At 38.6% G+C, this 18640-nt stretch overlaps 1 protein-coding gene across 2 annotated transcripts in view; it reads right to left on the bottom strand.

The window, feature by feature from the left end:
* NUDT9 (nudix hydrolase 9) overlaps positions 1–17081 on the bottom strand; it is a 37367-nt gene extending 20286 nt beyond the window's left edge. The window contains exons 1-3 of one of the 2 annotated variants that reach the window (XM_027544985.1): positions 16705–17074; positions 9637–9751; positions 7801–8040 (exon numbers count right to left, since the gene is read on the bottom strand). In XM_027544985.1, coding sequence (XP_027400786.1) covers positions 7801–7997 — 197 coding nt within the window. In that variant the 5' untranslated portion in view covers positions 7998–8040; positions 9637–9751; positions 16705–17074. Of the gene's footprint in view, positions 1–7800; positions 8041–9636; positions 9752–16704 lie in introns of both variants that reach the window. The other variant, XM_027544984.1, reaches the window with a different exon arrangement.
* Positions 17082–18640: the final 1559 nt, after the last annotated feature.

Raw genomic sequence — 18640 nt, 5'->3', positions numbered from 1 at the left:
ACAGAGTCGGACACGACTGAAGCGACTTAGCAGCAGTAGCAGCAGCATATGTGTATATATATGTGTATATGTGTATATATATATATATACACATATGATTCAAACCAGTCAATCCTAAAGGAAATCAGTCCTGAATATTCATTGGAAGGACTGACGCTGAAGCTGAAGCTCCAGCTCCAATACTCCGGCCACCTGATGAGAAGAACCGACTCATTGGAAAAGACCCCAGTGCTGGGAAAGATTGAGGGCAGGAGGAGAAGGGGACGACAGAGGATGAGATAGTTGGATGGCATCACCAACTCGATGAACATGAGTTTGAGCAAGTTCTGGGAGTTGGTGATGGACATGGAGGCCTAGTGTGCTGCAGTCCATGGGGTCACAAAGAGTTGGACACAACTGAGCAACTGAACTGAACTGATAATGAACACAATACTGTAAATCAACAATACTCCATTAAAATTTTTTTAAATAAAAGAAACTAAATAAATATTGAATGCCAGTTAATGAAATACTTGTTGAAGTATACAGGCAGTGATGTACCAATACATCAAAAATCAAGATGGATGAAGGAGGGATTGATGGATATATATGTGATGAAATAAGTATAATAAAATGGTAATAAGAAAATCAAAGTGGTGAGTTATGAGTGTCCCCTGTAAAGTTCTTTCAAATTTCTTCTATGTTGGAAATGTTTCAGAATAAAATTTTAGATAAAGAGAGCCATTTTCTGGCGGGGGAAAGCATGAATCTAGTTATAATTTAAATATTAACATTAGTAAGGCTTTAGACATTGATAGAAATTTAACTTATAAAAAATAAATTGAATGAAACAGGAAGACTCATTCAGTCTTCCTCCATTTACACTGTATAGCGCCCCTTGTAATGTCACTAATTCTAATTGTGCATGTGTATGTATAATGTACATGTAAATATATATCAATACAGCCTCTAAAATGAGGGAAATGGAACTCATTTACAGGTAATAATTTCTTCACAAGTTGGCTTCATGATTAATTAACAACTCAAATACTACCACAAACACATCTTTGGATTAAATAAGGAAACTGTGGGTCAAAATCAAGTCACAGCAATGTGTGACTGGTAAAGTTTAACAACCTAATGAACTAATACTAGATCAACCCAACTAGCAAAAATGTTTATTTAACTGACTAAATAATGCCTTGAGAGGACTGTCATTTACAATAAATTTACCAATTAAATCAAACTTATAAAATATTCCAAAACTAGAGTGGCCATTTAGCAGAGTAGTTAAGGGCATAAATTCTAAAGTCATACTGAGTTAAAGGCCAACCTATCCCATTTACTAGCTCCATGACCATATGTAAAGGACAAACTTTCTGTGCTTCCATTTTTTGTGTGGTTTTTTTTTCCCTATAAAGGAGAAATAACAACCCTGTCTGCCTTCCAGAATAGTTATAAGAATAAAACACTGCTTATAAAACATTTAGTACAGTGCCTAGCTTGTAGTCAGTACATTTTACAACTCTATCACTGTATTTATCTAAAGAAACAAATATAAAATGTAAATCAACACAGCACTTCTATGAATTTAGTTAAAGTATTTATTTTAATTGGGGTATACCTGCTTTACAATGTTGTACAACAAAATAAATCAGCCATATGTATACATATGTAAATGTACCTGTATACACATATACACTCCCTCTTGGGCCTCTCTCCCACTCGCTCCCGTCCCACCCCTCTACGTCACCACAGAGCTCTGAGCTGAGCTCCCTGTGCTACAAGCAGCTTCCCGCTAGCTCTCTATTTCACACACGGCAGTGTACACAGGTCAATCCCAAACTCTCAATTCACTCCACTCCCCCTTCTCCACCAGTCCATGTGCACATGTCCCTTCTCTACATCTGTGTCTCTATTTCTGCTTTGTAAAATAAAACCACCTATACCATTTTTCTATATTTCACATACATGCATTAATATACAATACTTTTTTCTTTCTGACTTACTTCACTCTATGACAGACTCTAGGTCCATCCACATCTCCACAAATGTTACCCAATTTTGTCATTTTTACGGCTGAGTAATATTCCCCTGCATATATGTGCCACCTCTTCCTTATCCATTCATCTGCAGTTGCACATCTAAGTTGCTTTCATGTCCTGGCTAACGTAAACAGTGCTGCAATGAACACTGGGGTGCATGTGTCTTTTTGAATTATGGTCATATGGTAGTCCTTTCTTGGTTGCTTTCATTTGCAAATATTTTCTCCCATTCTAAGGTTGTTTTTTCATCTCATTTATAGTTTTCTTTTCTGTACAAAAGCTCTTAAGTTTAATTAGGTCCCATTTGTTTATTTTGTTTTTATTTTCCTTATTCTAGGAAGTGGGTCAAAAAAGATATTGCTATGGTTTATGTCAAAGAATGTTCTTATATTTTCCTCTAAGAGTTGTATAGGTGTCTGGTCTTACACTTAGATCTTTATTCCATGTTGAGTTTTATTTTTATATATGGTGTTAACAGAGTGTTCTCATTTCATTCTTTTACATGTAGCTGTCCAGTTTTCCCAGTACCACTTGTTGAAAAGACTGTCTTTTCTCCATTGAACATTCTTGCCTTCTTTGTCACTTAGGTGACCGTAAGTATGTGCATTTACCTTTGGGCTTTCAATCCTGTCCCACTGATCTATACTTCTGTTTTTGTGCCAGTACCATACTGTCCTGATGACTGTAGTTTTGTAGTACAGTCTGAAGTCAGGGAGCCTGATTACTCCAGTTCCATTTTTTCTTTCTCAAGATTGCTTTGGTATCTTTCTCAAGATGGCTTTTGGTATCTCGGGGTCTTATATGGATCCACAAAAACTAAAAATTTTTTGTTCTAATTCTGTGAAAAAGTCCACTGGTAATTTGATAGGCAGTGTACTGAATCCATAGACTTATCTTAGGGAAATTAAAATGGAAGAAGTCTTGTGCAGACATCAAAAGTAGGAGAGCAGGCCTCTAATCTCCCTGGATACTGCAAAGATTCTGTGCCTGCCTGCAAGGAAAGCAAGTCAGGTGGCACTTTAGATAAGACAGGGAGTAGGTCTTAGATTCTCTTAAGCCCCTGAGGGTCTGGCCAATTCCCCCAACCCCACTTCCCACCTCCAGGATCTAAGAAGTTGACTCCTCTGTCCATGGAATCTCCAAGCAAGAATACTGAGTGGGTAGCCATTCCCTTCTCCAGAGGATCTCCCCACCCAGGGATTGAACCCAGGTCTCCTGCATTGCAGGTGGATTATTTACTGCCTGAGACACTTTTCCTACCCCTCATGACTCACAAGGTGAAACAAACAGCAAAAAGTTAAAGTAAAACCAGAGCTGCATTTTTGTGGACAAATTGATGATGATATCAGTTTGCTGCTTGGAACTGTTAAGTGGAAGCCCCAAAACTACAATCTGAAGTCTCACCCACAGGGTAGACACACCACCTGGGACTTTTTCCCAATTAGGACTCCAGATTGCTGTTATTGAGGGACTTAACAGCACTGTCTAGATCTGGAGGTTTGTTGGTCCAAATTTGGTGATATACATGCTGTTACTTTTCTCTTTGTTTTTATTTCTCTTTTAATGATTGTACACTGAAATTAAGTCAAATAACCTTCTATTAAATACTGAAATTGTTTGTGTGATGTGTGGTTTCTTTGGTTAATAAATCCTTCAAAACTAAAATGAAAGTAAAACTTTCATCAAAACTACTGCTTTAAGTAGTATAGTCATTTTCATGATATTGATTCTTCTAACCCAGGAACATGGTATATCTCTCCATCTGTTTGTGTCATCTTTGATTTCTTTCAAAAATGTCTTATAGTTTTCTGAATACAGGACTTTTTCAAGTACCTCCTTGAAAGTAAAAGTGTTAGTCACTCAGTCATGTCCAACTCTTTGTGACCCCATGGACTATAGTCTGCCAGGCTCCTCTGTCCACAGAATTCTCCAGGCAAGAATACTGGAGTGGGTTGCCATTCCCTTCTCCAGGGGGATCTTCCCCACTCAGGAATCAAACCCAGGTCTCCTGCATTACAGGCAGATTCTTTTACCGTCTGAGCCACCAGGGAAGCCTTTTACCTTCTCATGTACGTTCATTCCTAGGTATTTTATTCTTTCTGTTGCAATAGTAATTGGGATTATTTATCTTTCTGATCTTTCATTGTTAGTATATAGGAATGCAAGAGATTTCTGTGCATTAATTTTGTATCCTGTAATTTTACCAAATTCATTGATTAGCTCGAATCAGAGGTGGCATATTCAGGATTTTCTATATATAGTCATATCATCCACAAACAGTGACAGTTTTACTTCTTCTTTTCAATTTGTATTCCTTTTATTTCTTTTTCCTTTCTGACTGCCACAGTTAGGACTTCCAAAACTATACTGAATAATAATGGCAAGAGCGGACATCCTTGTCTTGTTCCTGATCTTAAAGGAAATGCTTTCAGTTCTTCATCACTGATGTTTCCTGTGGGTTTGTCATATATGGCCTTTATCATGGTGAGGTGGGTTTCCTCTATGCCCACTTTCTGGAGAGTTTTTATCATAAATGGGTGTTGAATTTTGTCAAAAGCTTTTCTGCATTTCTTGAGATGATTCTATGTGTGTGTGTGTTTTTTTAATTTAACTTGTTAACATGGTGTATCACAATGATTGACTTATATATATTGAAGAACCCTTGCATCCCTCGGAAAAATTTCACTTGATCAGGGTGTATGATTCTTTTAACGTGTTGCTAGTATTTTGTTGGAAGATTCTGGTAACTATGTTTATCAGTGATATTGGTCTGTAATTTTCTTTTTTCGTGATATCTTTGGTTTTGGTATTAGGCAGATGATAGCCTCACAGAATGAGCTTGGAGTATTCTATAATTTTTTGGAAGAGTCTGAGAGATGGGAATACCAGACCACCTGACCTGCCTCTTGAGAAACCTATATGCAGGTCAGGAAGCAACAGCTAGAACCAGACATGGAACAACAGACTGGTTCCAAAGAGGAAAAGGAGTACATCAAGGCTGTATATTGTCACCCTGCTTATTTAACTTATATGCAGAGTACATCATGAGAAACGCTGGACTGGAAGAAGCACAAGCTGGAATTAAGATTGCCTGGAGAAATATCAATAACCTCAGATATGCAGACGACACCACCCTTATGGCAGAAAGTGAAGACGAACTAAAAAGCCTCTTGATGAAAGTCGAAGAGGAGAGTGAAAATGTTGGCTTAAAGCTCAACATTCAGAAAACTAAGATCATGGCATCTGGTCCCATCACCTCATGTGAAATAGATGGGGAAACAGTAGAAACTGTCAGACTTTATTTTGGGGGGCTCCAAAATCACTGCAGATGGTGACTGCAGCCATGAAATTAAAAGATGCTTACTCCTTGGAAGGAAAGTTATGACCAACCTAGATAGCATATTCAAAAGCAGAGACATTACTTTGCCAAAAAAGGTTCATCTAGTCAAGGCTATGGTTTTTCCTGTGGTCATGTACAGATGTGAGAGTTGGACTATAAAGAAAGCTGAGCGCCAAAGAACTGATGCTTTTGAACTGTGGTGTTGGAGAAGACTCTTGAGAGTCCCTTGGACTGCAAGGAGATCCAACCAGTCCCTCCTAAAGGAGATCAGTCCTGGGTGTTCACTGGAAGGACTGATGCTAAAGCTGAAACTCCAATACTTTGGCTACCTCACGTGAAAAGCTGACTCAATGGAAAAGACTCTGATGCTGGGAGGGATTGGGGGCAGGAGGAGAAGGGGACGACAGAGGATGAGATGGCTGGATGGCATCACTGACTCGATGGACATGAGTTTGAGTGAACTCCAGGAGTTGGTGATGGACAGGGAGGCTTGGGGTGCTGCGATTCATGGGGTTGCAAAGAGTCGGACACAACTGAGCGACTGAACTGAACTGAGAAGGATAGATGTTAGCTCTTCTTTAAATGCTTGATACATTTCACCTATGAAGCCATCTTATCCTGGACTTTTTGTTTGTTGGACAATTTTAACTGCAGTTTCAATTTCATTACTTGTGATTGGTCTGTCTATATTTTCTATTTCTTCCTGCTTCAGTCTTGGGAGACTGTACCTTTCTAAGAATTTGTCCATTTCTTCCAGGTTGTGCATTTTATTGGCATAGAGTTGCTTATAGTAGTCTTCTAATGATTCTTTGTATTTCTGGGGTGTCAGTTGTAATTTCTCTTTTTTCATTTGTAATTTTATTGATCTGAATCCCTTTTTTTTTTTTAATGAGTCTGGCTTAAAGTCTATTGATTTTGTTTATCTTCTCAAAGAACCAGCTTTTAGTTTCATTGATTTTTGCTATTGTTTTCTTCATTTCTATTTCATTTATTTCTGCTCTGCCTATGATTTATTTCCTTCTACTAACTCTGGGTTTTGTTTGTTCTTCTTGGTCTAGCTGCTTTAGTATAATGTTAGGTTGTTTACTGGAGATTTTTCTCATTTCTTGAGGAAGAACTGAATTGCTATTAACTTCCCTCTTAGGATTGCTTTTACTGCATCCCATGGTTTTGAGTCATCCTGATTTCACTGTCATTTGTTTCTATGTATTTTTTTATTTCCTCTTTGATTTCTTCACTGATCTCTTTGTTATTCAGTAGTCTATTATTTAGCCTCCATGTGTTCATGTTTTTACAGTTTCTTTTTTTCCTGTAATTGATTTCTAATCTCAAAGTGTTGTAGTCAGAAAACATGCTTGATACAGTTTCAATTTTCTTAAATTTACCAAGGCTTGATTTGTGACCCAAGATATGATCTATCCTGGAGAATATTCCATGTGCACTTGAGATGAAAGTATATTCTGCTGCTTTCAGATGGAATGTCCTATAAGTATCAATTAATTCTATCTGATCTATTGTGTCATTAAAGCTTGTGTTTTCTTATTTATTTTCTGTCTGGATAATCTGTTCACTGGGGAAGTGGGGTATTAAAGTCTCCCACTATTATTGAGTTGCTGCCATTTTCCCCTTTTAGGGTTGCTAGCATTTGCCTTATGTATGGAGGTGCTCCTGTACTGGGGGCAAAAATATTTATAATTGTTGTATCGCCTTCTTGGATTGATCCCTTGGTTATTATGTAGCATTCTTGTTTCTTATAACAGTCTTTATCTTAAAGTCTTGTTTATCTGATATGAATACTGCTACTCCAGCTTTTTTTTTTTACTTCCATTTGCATGGAATATCTTTTTGCAACCTTTCATTTTCAGTCTGTGTCTCTGGGTCTGAAGTGGGTCTCCTGTTGATAGCCTATATACAGGTCTTATTTTTGTATTCATTCAGCCATTCTACTTCTAATCAAAACATTTCTGCCTGAGTTTTTTGTTTTCCTCTTTCCTCTCTCCTTTATCTATCCCTTTTCTATCTTCTCACAATGGTCAAATTTTATCATCACCTTGTTGTCAGTAATCCAGAAAAAGTTTCTGAAAAACATTTTCACTATTCAAACACAAGTAGCTATGTTGGAAAATAACCACAAAAGATGTTATTGATAACCCAAGCAGAAGAAATGAAAACAGAAACTACCACTTGTCATTTCATAAAATAAAAAACTCTACGATTAAATAGATTTACCTATTTGGAAAGATCATCATAAAACCCCCAAAAGAATAAATAAACATGAATTGAATAGCTTTGGCAAAAATTCAAGTACATGTGGAAACAGTTTAAGTCAAGCACTAGATAAAAATTATTTTTCTGCTATCAAATGACAATTTACAAACACAACCATTACCTTCTCCAAAAGTCTCCTACCCAGCTAACACCAGCTAATTTACTCACGTGATCTGAGGATCTGCCCACTGAGGTCCAGCCAAGACAGAAACTGCAGTGTATTCCACAGGATTATAGTCATGCCACTCAACAAGCCAGTCCACTTTATCATTAGGAACCTGGCTGCGCTGAACTTTTGAACCTGGATAAGGAGATGTCCGAGCCTTGTTGTGGGAATTCTCTTTGGTACCATTAAAACCAGACATTATGTTGGAATTAACATGAAATCTGCAGGATGAAAGTGAGTTTCTGAAAGGGAAAAAAAAAAAAACGTTTTATGTAAGTACAAAATACTTAAATTAACTTAAAAACCTAATTCACAGTCTTCAAAATACAACTTTTCAAAGACTTAAAAATCAGAAAATCCTAATTTGATGCATACTGGAATAAAGGTCCAATATCTGTGAAACTATTTACAAACATAAAAATATTGCTAAATCTTACTAATTGAAACTTACTCACAGAGTTTATTTTAGCTGAGAAAAAGGGACAGAAGTTTACTTTTGTTAGCACAAATGTTGGAGAAGATAATTTTATAATAAAAATTCAACCATAAAAACAAATGTAAAGAAAGACTATTAAAGCCTACATGAAGGAATCCATTAAAAAAAAAAATAATAAGCTAATGGTCTAACACAGCAGTCCCCAAGCTTTTTGGCACAAGGAACTGGTTTCGTGGAAGACAATTTTTACACTGATCAGGGTAAGGGGGCAGGGATGGATAATTCAGGCCTGGTGGTAATGGGAGTGACTGAGGTGGGGAACAGTTCAGGTGGTAATACAAGCAATGGGGAACGGCAGGTGAAGCTTCACTTGCTTGCGCACTGCTCACCTGCTGTGTGACCCAGTTTCCAATAGGGCCTGGGGATTGGGGATCTCTGGTCTAACATACATATGTAAAAAATGGATGACAGAAATAGCACAAAAGAAGAAAAGGAAATGGAGATATACTGTTGTTAGGTTCCTACACTGTACTCAAATTAATGTAGTATTACTTGAAGCCAGACTCTGACAGAGGTACATATTATAAACTTTAGAGTAGGAGTTCCTGATGATTCCAGTAGTTAAGAAACCACCTGTCAGTGCAGGGGACACGGGTTCAATCCCTGGTCCAGGAAGATTCCATATGCCATGGAGCAACTAAGCCCATGCTCTACAACTACTGAAGCACACACACTCACAAGCCACAGCTACTGAGCCCACGTGCTACAACTAGTGAAGCCCACGCACTCCAGAGCCGTGCTCTGCAACAAGAAAAGCCACCATAATGAGAAGCCCAGGTACCAGAACTAGACAGGACCCCTGCTTGCTGCAACTAGAGAAAACCTGCGTGCAGCAACAAAGACCCAGTACAGCCAAAAATAAAAGTAAATATTTTTTTTTCAAAACACTTTAGAGTAAAATAAGTGTAGAGCTAAAATAATTAGATAGTATATATACAAAAAGGAAAACAAAAAACTGAAACTTAACCTTTACACCATACCATACACAAAAATCTTTCACTTCTCCTCCTGACTAAAAATGTAAATGCCTTCTCATTATTCTTAAAGATCAAAATTCCTAATGGCCCTAAATTAGGGTCTCTAATATGACAGAGGGGATTCTGAGAACAGTTCCCTTCTCCTGCTCTCACAATAATGATTAGCCCTACTTGAGATAAATGACCAATGGGAAAAACACTAACGTGATGGGGTGTTGAAATAAGTCAAATCCATGTGCCTTTTGATATCATACATACAGTGAGAAGTACACAGCAATCATTTCTGAGGATTCCTTATAAGAATATACGATCAGAGTCTAGATATAAGGAAATACAGGACACACTCACATTAAGGGATATCTTACATAATAAAGGTCCATACGTTTTAAATCGCTATGGTCATGAAAGATAAAAGTTGAAGGAACTCATCCAGATAGAGAGCATGAAAACGAAGTGCAATCAACGTTCCTGGGTTATCTCCTGAATCATGTAAAAAAAAAAAAAAAGGACAAGTATTGAAATGTGAATGGGGTAGGACAAATAATTTTTTAAAAAATTTATTTACTCCCGACAAGGAATCAATGGCTTCACCGATAAATTTTACTAAACATCTGAGGAAGAATTAACACTAACACTCCTCAAATGCTTCCCAAAAAACTGAAGAGGAGTGAATACTTCCAAATTCTATGAGATCAGTATTACCCTGATACCAAAGCTAAACAAAGATACTACCAGAAACTACAGACCAATATCCCTGAAAAATATCAATGAAAAAATCCTCTACGAGACAGCAGTGAACGTGACTTCCCTGGTGGTACAGTGGGTAAGAATCCACTTGCCAATGCAGGGGACACAGGTCTGATCCCTGGTCCAGGAAGATTTTGCATGCCAAGGAGCAACTAAAGCCCACGAGCCACAACTGCTGAACCCACAGGCTACAATCACTGAAGCCCATGCACCCAACAAAGGGTGCCCCCCACTCACTACAACTAGAGAAAGCCCATGCACAGCAACAAACACCTGGCACAACCAAAAATTAGTGAATAAATAGTTTTCTTTAAAAAGATAGTAGTGAACGGACTTCAGCAACACATTAAAAGGATTATACAGCATCATCAAGTGGGATTTATTCCTGAAATTCAAGAACAGTTCAACATACAAACATAAACCAAAGTAACATATCACATTAAAAGAATGAAGGAAAAAAGCATGTGATACTCTCAACTGATGCCCAAAAACGTCTCTGTCAGACAAATGCTGTATGATATAACTTATATGTGGAATCCAAAACATGGCACAAATAAACATATCTACTAAACAGAAACAGACTCAGACTTGAACAGACTTGTGGTTGCCAACAGGGAGAGGGATGGGGAGAGGGAAGGAAGAGGAGTTTGGGATTAGCAGATGCAAACTGGTATATATAACATGGATAGACAACCAGGTCCTACTGCATAGCACTGGGAACTATACTCAATATCCTGTGATAAACCCTAATGGAAAAGGAATATGAAAAAGATACATACGTCTGTGTGTGTGTATACAGGCCGATAGGATACAATAGAGAGTCCAGACATAAACCCTTACATACATAGTCAGATGATTTTCAAAAAAGGGTGTCAACTCTCAAACGGGAAAGGACAGCCCTTCCAACAAATGGTGCTGGGAAGGTTAGATACCCACATGCAAACAGATGAAGATGGACCCATAGCTTACATATACACAAACATTAACTTGAAATGGATCAAAGACCCAAACATTAAGACCTAAAACTAAAAAACTCTTAAAAGAAAACATAGAGGGAGATTTCATGATGTTGAATTTGGCAATGATTTGTCAGATATGACTGAAAGCACGAGCGACAGAAGAAAATCAGTAAATCAGACTGTATCAACACGAAAACATCTGTGTATCAAAGGACACAATCAACGGAGTGAAAAAAGCAAATCACAAACTATAATGTAGATGACATTCAAAGGGCTAGTAACTATAATATATTGAGTTCGTATAAACTGACAAAGGCTGAACTGGAATACGAAACTGGGCAGATTATGACCAATCAAAAAGAGCAGATCCAACTGGCTAATAAACATTAAAAGACAGTTATAATCACTAGCAATTAAAGAAATGAAAATTAAGTAACCTTAAATTCTTTTTTCCATCTAGACTAACAAACCTTTAAAAAGGTAACACCATCTCCCATACATTGCTGGTAGAGATGTGAACTGCTACAGCATTTCTGTAAAGTAATTTGGCAATAAAGATGAATATACTTACACCCTGCAACTCAAGTAATTTCATTCCACTAATCTATCCCATAAAAATGAAATAACCAATTATACATACAAAAAGTGTTTATTTCAGCAATGTTTAATGGGAATTAAAGGAAATGCCCAATAATGTAAGGATGGCTCAGTAAATATTAGAACAGCTACACCACGGGATGACTATTAAGTAGCTATTAGAAATAATGACATCAAGTGACAGTATTTTCATACGATATTGTTGAAAATGAAAAGGAAGATGCAAGAAAGTGTGTATAGTATGATCCCATCTTACACAGAAATGGTAGAAAAAATAAAGAAGATATATTTAAGAGTATGTACACAATGTATTCATTTTTTCACTGCTGCCATAACAAATTTCCCCAAATTCAGCAGCTTAAAACTATACAAATTTATTATCTTATTATCTTTATCTCCAGGTCAGAAGTCAGATAGAAGTCTTACTGGGCTAAAACCAACATGTAGACAGGGCTGCAAGACTTTGATGTAGCCAGCAAGGCTTTCATTCAGATTTCATAGAGAGATCAGAAGCTGATCTAACAGAGTTCAGCACCACCAATCCTGATATAAATTTACTTTTTACTTCTGTTTTATTATTTCCTAGCAGTTTATTTTCTAAACAATTTTATTTTCAATCAACTTCAGAACAATTAAGGGACCTACAGTTCTAAGAAGTAAAGTAAAAGTTAGTCATGAGAAACAAGGTTTCTTGTTTCTCATAAGAAAAATCTCAACCAACCAACCAACCCTTACACCCAAAGGAACTAGAAAATGAAGAACAAACAAAACCCAAAGCTAGTAGAAGCAAAGAAATCATAAAGACCAGAACAGAAATAAAAGAAACAGAGACTAAAAAACAACAGATAAATGGAACAGAAAAGAAAGCCCAGAAATGAACCCACACTTATATGGGCAATTAATCTACAACAGAGGAGGCAAGAATACACAATAGGGAAAGGTAGCCTTTTCAACCAGAGAAGGCGATGGCACCCTACTCCAGTACTCTTGCCTAGAAAATCCCATGGACGGAGGAGCCTGGTGGACTGCAGTCCATGGGGTCGCGAAGAGTCGGACACGACTGAGCGACTTCACTTTCACTTTTCACTTTCATGCATTGGAGAAGGAAATGGCAACCCACTCCAGCGTTCTTGCCTGGAGAATCTCAGGGACAGGGGACAGAGAATCTCTGGTGGACTGCCGTCTATGGGGTCGCACAGAGTCGAACACGACTGAAGCGACTTAGCAGCAGCCTTTTCAACAGATGCAAAAGAAACAAACCAGATTACTCTCTCACACCATGCACAAAAATAATTTCAAAATGAATTAAAGACTTAAATGCAAGATCTGAAACCATAAAACCTCTAGAAGAAAACATAATCAGTACATTCTTTGACATTGGTCTTAGCAAGATTTTTGGGGGTATGACTCCTCTGGCAAGGGAAACAAAAGCAAAAATAAACAAATGGGACATTAAACTAAAAAGCTTTTGTGCAGCAAAGGAAACTACCAACAAAACAAAAAGGCTGCCTACTGAATGGGAGAATATACTTGCAAACAATATATCTGATAATTGGTTAATATCTAAAACATACAAAGAACTTACATAATACAACACTAGAAAAAACAAACAACCCAACTTAAGAAATGGGTGGAAGCTCCAAATACATATTTTTTTCAAAGAGGACATAGAGATGACCAATAGGAACATTAAAATACGCTCAACATCACTTTTCACTTTCATGCACTGGAGAAGGAAATGGCAACCCACTCCAGTGTCCTTGCCTGGAGAAGCCCAGGGACAGGGGAGTCTGGGGGGCTGCCGTCTATGGGGTGGCACAGAGTTGGACATGACTGAAGAGACTTAGCAGCAGCAGCAACATCACTAATCATCACAGAAATGCAAATCAAAACCCACCTCATACCTGTCAGAATGGCTATTATCAAAAAAACAACAAATAAGTGTTGGTGGGGTTGTGGGGAAAAGGGAACCCTTGTGCACTACTAATGGGAATGTAAATTGATGCAGCTACTGTAGAAAACAGTAGAGATTCCTTTAAAAAATTAAAAATATTACTACTATATGATCCACCAATTCTACTCCTGAATATTTATCTAAAGAACATAAAAAGACTAATTAGAAAAGATGCATGCACCCCCACATTCACAGCAGCATTATTTACAACAGCCAAGATACGGAAGTAGCCTAACTGCCCATCAATAGGTGAATGGATAAAGATATCATGCACACACAACACATAATGGAATATTACTCAGCTATTTAAAAAAAAAAGGAAATATTTTCATTTGTGATGACATGGTTAGACCTAGAGGGTATTATGCTAAGTGAAATGTCAGAAAAAAGAGAAAGACAACTACTGTATGACTCTAATATGCGGAATCTAAAAACAAAACAAATAAACCTAACAAAACAGAAACACAGTCATAGATACACAGAACAAACAGGTAGTCACCAAAAGAGAGGACAGCAGGGGGTGGAAAGAAGTAGAAAGGGATAAGATGAAGAGGTACAAACTTCTAGGTACAAAATAAATGAATTATGTGTATGAAATGTAAGGTGTGGAGAGTAACTGTTATCCCTGTATGGTGACATATGGTAACTAAACTCACCCTGGAGATCATGTTAAGATGTATGGAAATATCAAATCACTATGTTGTATAACAGGAACTAACATAGTGTTATATAGGTCAATTATACTTCAAAAAACAAACTCATAAAGATTGTGGAGGGCAGCGGGGAACTGGGTAAAGGTGGTCAAAAGGTCCCTACGACTTTCCAGTTATAAGATAAGTAAGTACTAGGGATATAATGTCCAACATGATGTATACAACTAATACTGCTCTATATTATATATAAAGTAATCCTAAGAGTTCTCATCACAACGAAAATTTTTTATTCTAATTCTTTAATGTTGTGTCTATAGGAGATGATGGATGTTCACTAAACTTATTGTGACAATCATTTCATGTTTGTGTTGCAAATCATTATGATATACACATTACTCTTATACAGTGCTATACATCAATTTGATCTCAATAAAACTGGAGGGAAAATAAATTTCATATTACACATACATAGGTTAAAACCAAATCTATATACTAAGTCTTCAAACAAAGAATTCATCAATGTTTGTTTTTATTCCATTTGTTACATTTTATACATAACTGCATTATACACAAACTTTACTTTTAGACCTTCATAGACAAGGAGAAGACTCTTGAGAGTCTCTTGGACTGCAAGGAGATCCAACCAGTCCATCCTAAAGGAGATTAATCCTGGGTATTCATTGGTAGGACTGATGTTGAAGCTGAAACTCCAATACTTTGGCCAACTGACGCAAAGAGCTGATTCATTTGAAAAGACCCTGATGCTGGGAAAGATTGAGGGCAGGAGGAGAAGGGGACAACAGAGGATGAGATGGTTGGATGGCATAACCGACTCAATGGACATGGGTTTGGGTGGACTCCAGGAGTTGGTGATGGACAGGGAGGCCTGGCATGCTGCGGTTCATGGGGTTGCAAAGAGTCAGACACGACGGAGCAACTGAATTGAACTGAAGTCAAAGCAGAGTGAAATCAATTCTAGTAAAAGTATTAGAAGGCTTCATCAAAATGTCCCCAGGATCTCCTTCACTCCTTTGATACGAAAACCATTCTTGCTTGAAACACTATGCTTTCATTGGTTTTGTCAACTCTTTTTTTTTTTTTAAACAAGAGCATTATGTCTTTTATTTTCCACATACCAGTCCCTCTGTGCTTTGAGGAAAGTAACAAAGGATTCTACCTGCTTTTTTAACACTTTTGTATTTTTAAACAGTTTCAGCTTCAGGGCAAAATTGTGCAGAAAATAAAAGAGCTCCCATGTAAACCCAGCTTCCTCACCACAAACACAAAAAACCCCAACACCACCACCACCATGTCCCACCAGAGTTACATTTGAAATAAAGTGAAGTTGCTCAGTTGTGTCTGACTTTGCGACCCCATGGACCGTAGTCTACCAGGCTCCTCCATCCATAGGATTTTTCAGGAAGAGTACTGGAGTGGGTTGCCATTTCCTTCTCCAGGGATGTTCCCAACCCAGGGATCAAACCCAGGTTTGCAAGCAAACACTTTACTGTCTGAGCCACCAGGGAAGTTAATACCTTTCAAATAAGGGGGCCGAAACATCCTACATGAGCAGTGGGACAGTAACCACAGAAATCAGCCCTCTCTCCCTCCTCATCCTACAAACAAAAAGTCTGTAGTACTTGTTGATCCCCAGGACAAAACCAAAATGTAAAGAAAAGGGCTGGAACCTCTATGGTCAATTAGGTATTAAAGAACACAGCAGAAACTTCGGCTTAATATCTGTACAGTTCACACTGAGGAAATAAAGTTGAGGCAGCTACAGTCAGCAGGGAAATTTGCTCCTCAAGTGTAAAGTCTGGACCAGAAGAGGAAGGGGACGATTCCAGCCTGTCCACCTGTTGCTACTTGCTCACACACCCTCAACCGAAACCTTCCAGTCCAGAGGGCTATCACTGGAGTTGCGGGGGTTGGGGGGTGGATAGAAGAAAAAAAATGGAAGAAATAGAAGGAAATTTCCTTGTGTCTAATGAGGTGACAAAAATAATTAAAAACACACACACTCCTAGAGGCAGCCTCACAACACTTGTTTATTACTCAATGCCTAGCATGGGCATGGTACCTAGGACATGTGTTCAGAAACCACGAGAAAAGAATAAGAGGAGGAGACAGTATGAGATACCACAAATCCCTAAATTTATCCAAGGCAATTTTTTTAAAAAGAGGTAAATAATAAATATATTATCTACATTGAAATGGAGAAGTAGAGGAATAACGACTTACACTTTTACACCGTTTAAACGGTTCGCTATTTAAACTCCCTGGGGACAAACAATGTTAGTGACTCACGGAAGAGGACAAATTTCAAGTACCGTGAGAAAGCGTGCCACCACTTGCTTTTCTCAAAAGGCAGGTGAAATATTTAAGTCTTTTTTTAAAAACGTGCGTATGGCTGTAAAAAGCTGGGACCCAAGCGGAGCCTCCTGAAACCACCCGACCAGAAGCTGGTTCCCAGCCGCAACAGAAAGACTCGGGAGAAGGAGTCAGCGCTAGAAGCGGGAATACCTGCACGCCGCGACGCTGCAACTGCCCAAGGACTTAACAGTCACAGAGGCCAGGGCGACAGAGAGGGACACGGCGGCTAAAGTCTTCCCCAGGAAGCCTCCGGCCATCAGCGGCCCGCGGAAGATTCGCGGAGAGAGGTAGCTCTTAGCTTGGTCCGCAGCCTCCGCCCTCCCCACAGCCCCGAGCCCCGAGTGTCCAGCGGGTACTGGGACCGGGCAAGCCCTCCGGTTCCGTAGAGGAAGTAGCTACGTCAGTCTCATTAACACACAGTGACTAGTTGGCCTCCCAAAATAACAGCCCACTTCGAACCCCCAAGTGACGTGCAAGGTACAGCTCCAGTTGCCGGGAAAACAGTCGGCCCGGCCGTAACGCCCCGCTGCGTGACGGCACTTTACGACAGCGCCGCAAAGCGAGGAGGTGCGGGCTTCGTAGCGCCTGCCTTCTTCGGCTTTTCATTCGTGCGGGTCCGGTGATTGTGAGGGGGGTTGGATAGGGGTCTCGGGGTACCATCGAGAAAGCGGTAGGGAAACGGGAGGATGAAAGAAACCGAGAAGTTGGAAAGGAGAAGAAAAAGGAAGGGGATTCAGAAAAGTGTGCCCTCCTTTTTTTTTTTTTCCACCCCAGGGAGGAAGAGGTTACGATCCTAGTCATATCTGATTTCAAGTGGTTACAGGGAAAAGAAATAGGCGAGAGACTTGGAATTCCCGTATTCTTTTTTTACCAAGATGTTCATGTCATGGGTAAATTTCACGAGGCTTTGACGTGTGTGGCCTTAGCAAACCTGCGGAGGAGTAAAACCAGCTGTGAAATAAGTACACAGCGTGGAGGAAGGACAAGGGCAACATCTGATATATAACTCCAGAGGCAGCGATTAGCCGAACCGGAAATTGTAAACCAACATTGTTCAGAACAGTTTGTAATGCGATTTTTGTTTGACACTTGGTTTGTCATTATCTTTTTTTAGGTCTGAAATTATAAGACACAGTAGCTATACCCATTTAAAATATATTTTTAATATTCTTTTTCAGTATAGTTTATCACAGGGTATTGACTATAGTTCCCTATGCTATACATTAAGCCCTTGTTTTTTCTTTATTCTAAATGTGATAATTTCTATCTGCTAACCTCAAACTTCCAGGAGCAAGTCTCTTCTTCCTCTCCTACCCCTTGGTCACCACAGATCTGTTGTCTATGGCTCTGCTTCTGTTTCATAGATTCCTATTGTCATTTTTTTTAGATTCCACATAGGGGTGATATCCTATGATCAGTATCTTTCTCTTTCTGACTTACTTCACTTAGTATGATGATCTCTAGTTACACAGCCCTAGGTTCTCATTAGTCATCTATTTTATACACGATAGTGTATCTATGTCAACCCCATTCTCCCAGTTCATTCCACTCCCCACCCTTTCCCCCTTGGTATCCATACTTTTTTATCCTCTACATTTGTGCCTCTATTTTTGCTTTGCAAATAAGATCGTCTTTACCGCTTTCCTAGATTCCACATATATGTGTTAATATACTATATTTGTTTTTCTGACTTACTCTGTATGACAGCCATCCACATCTCTGCAAATAACACAGTTTCATTCCTTTTCATCACAAAGAAATATTCCATTGTATATATGTACCACATTTTTATCTGTTCTTCAGCTGATAGACATTTAGGTTGCTTCCATGTCCTGGCTGTTGTAAACAGTGCTTCTGTGAACATTGGGGTGCATGTATCTCATTATCTTATTAAAGTGTGTGGATATTTACCTTTTAAGTATGTAATCCACTGTTTCAGTGGTGGGGTATGGACACTGACATAAAACTTCTCACCATCTCAAAAAGCCATATTTATCAAACCTCTGTAAAAGGTCGGTTTTCATTCCAATCCCAAAGAAAGGCAATGCCAAAGAATGCTCAAACTACCACACAGTTGCACTCATCT

The sequence above is a fragment of the Bos indicus x Bos taurus genome, chromosome 6, assembly GCF_003369695.1.
Source record: "Bos indicus x Bos taurus breed Angus x Brahman F1 hybrid chromosome 6, Bos_hybrid_MaternalHap_v2.0, whole genome shotgun sequence".
Lineage (NCBI taxonomy): Eukaryota > Metazoa > Chordata > Mammalia > Artiodactyla > Bovidae > Bos > Bos indicus x Bos taurus.
The sequence above is the reverse complement of the archived record's forward strand: the minus strand, read 5'-3'. Positions and strand labels throughout refer to the sequence as shown.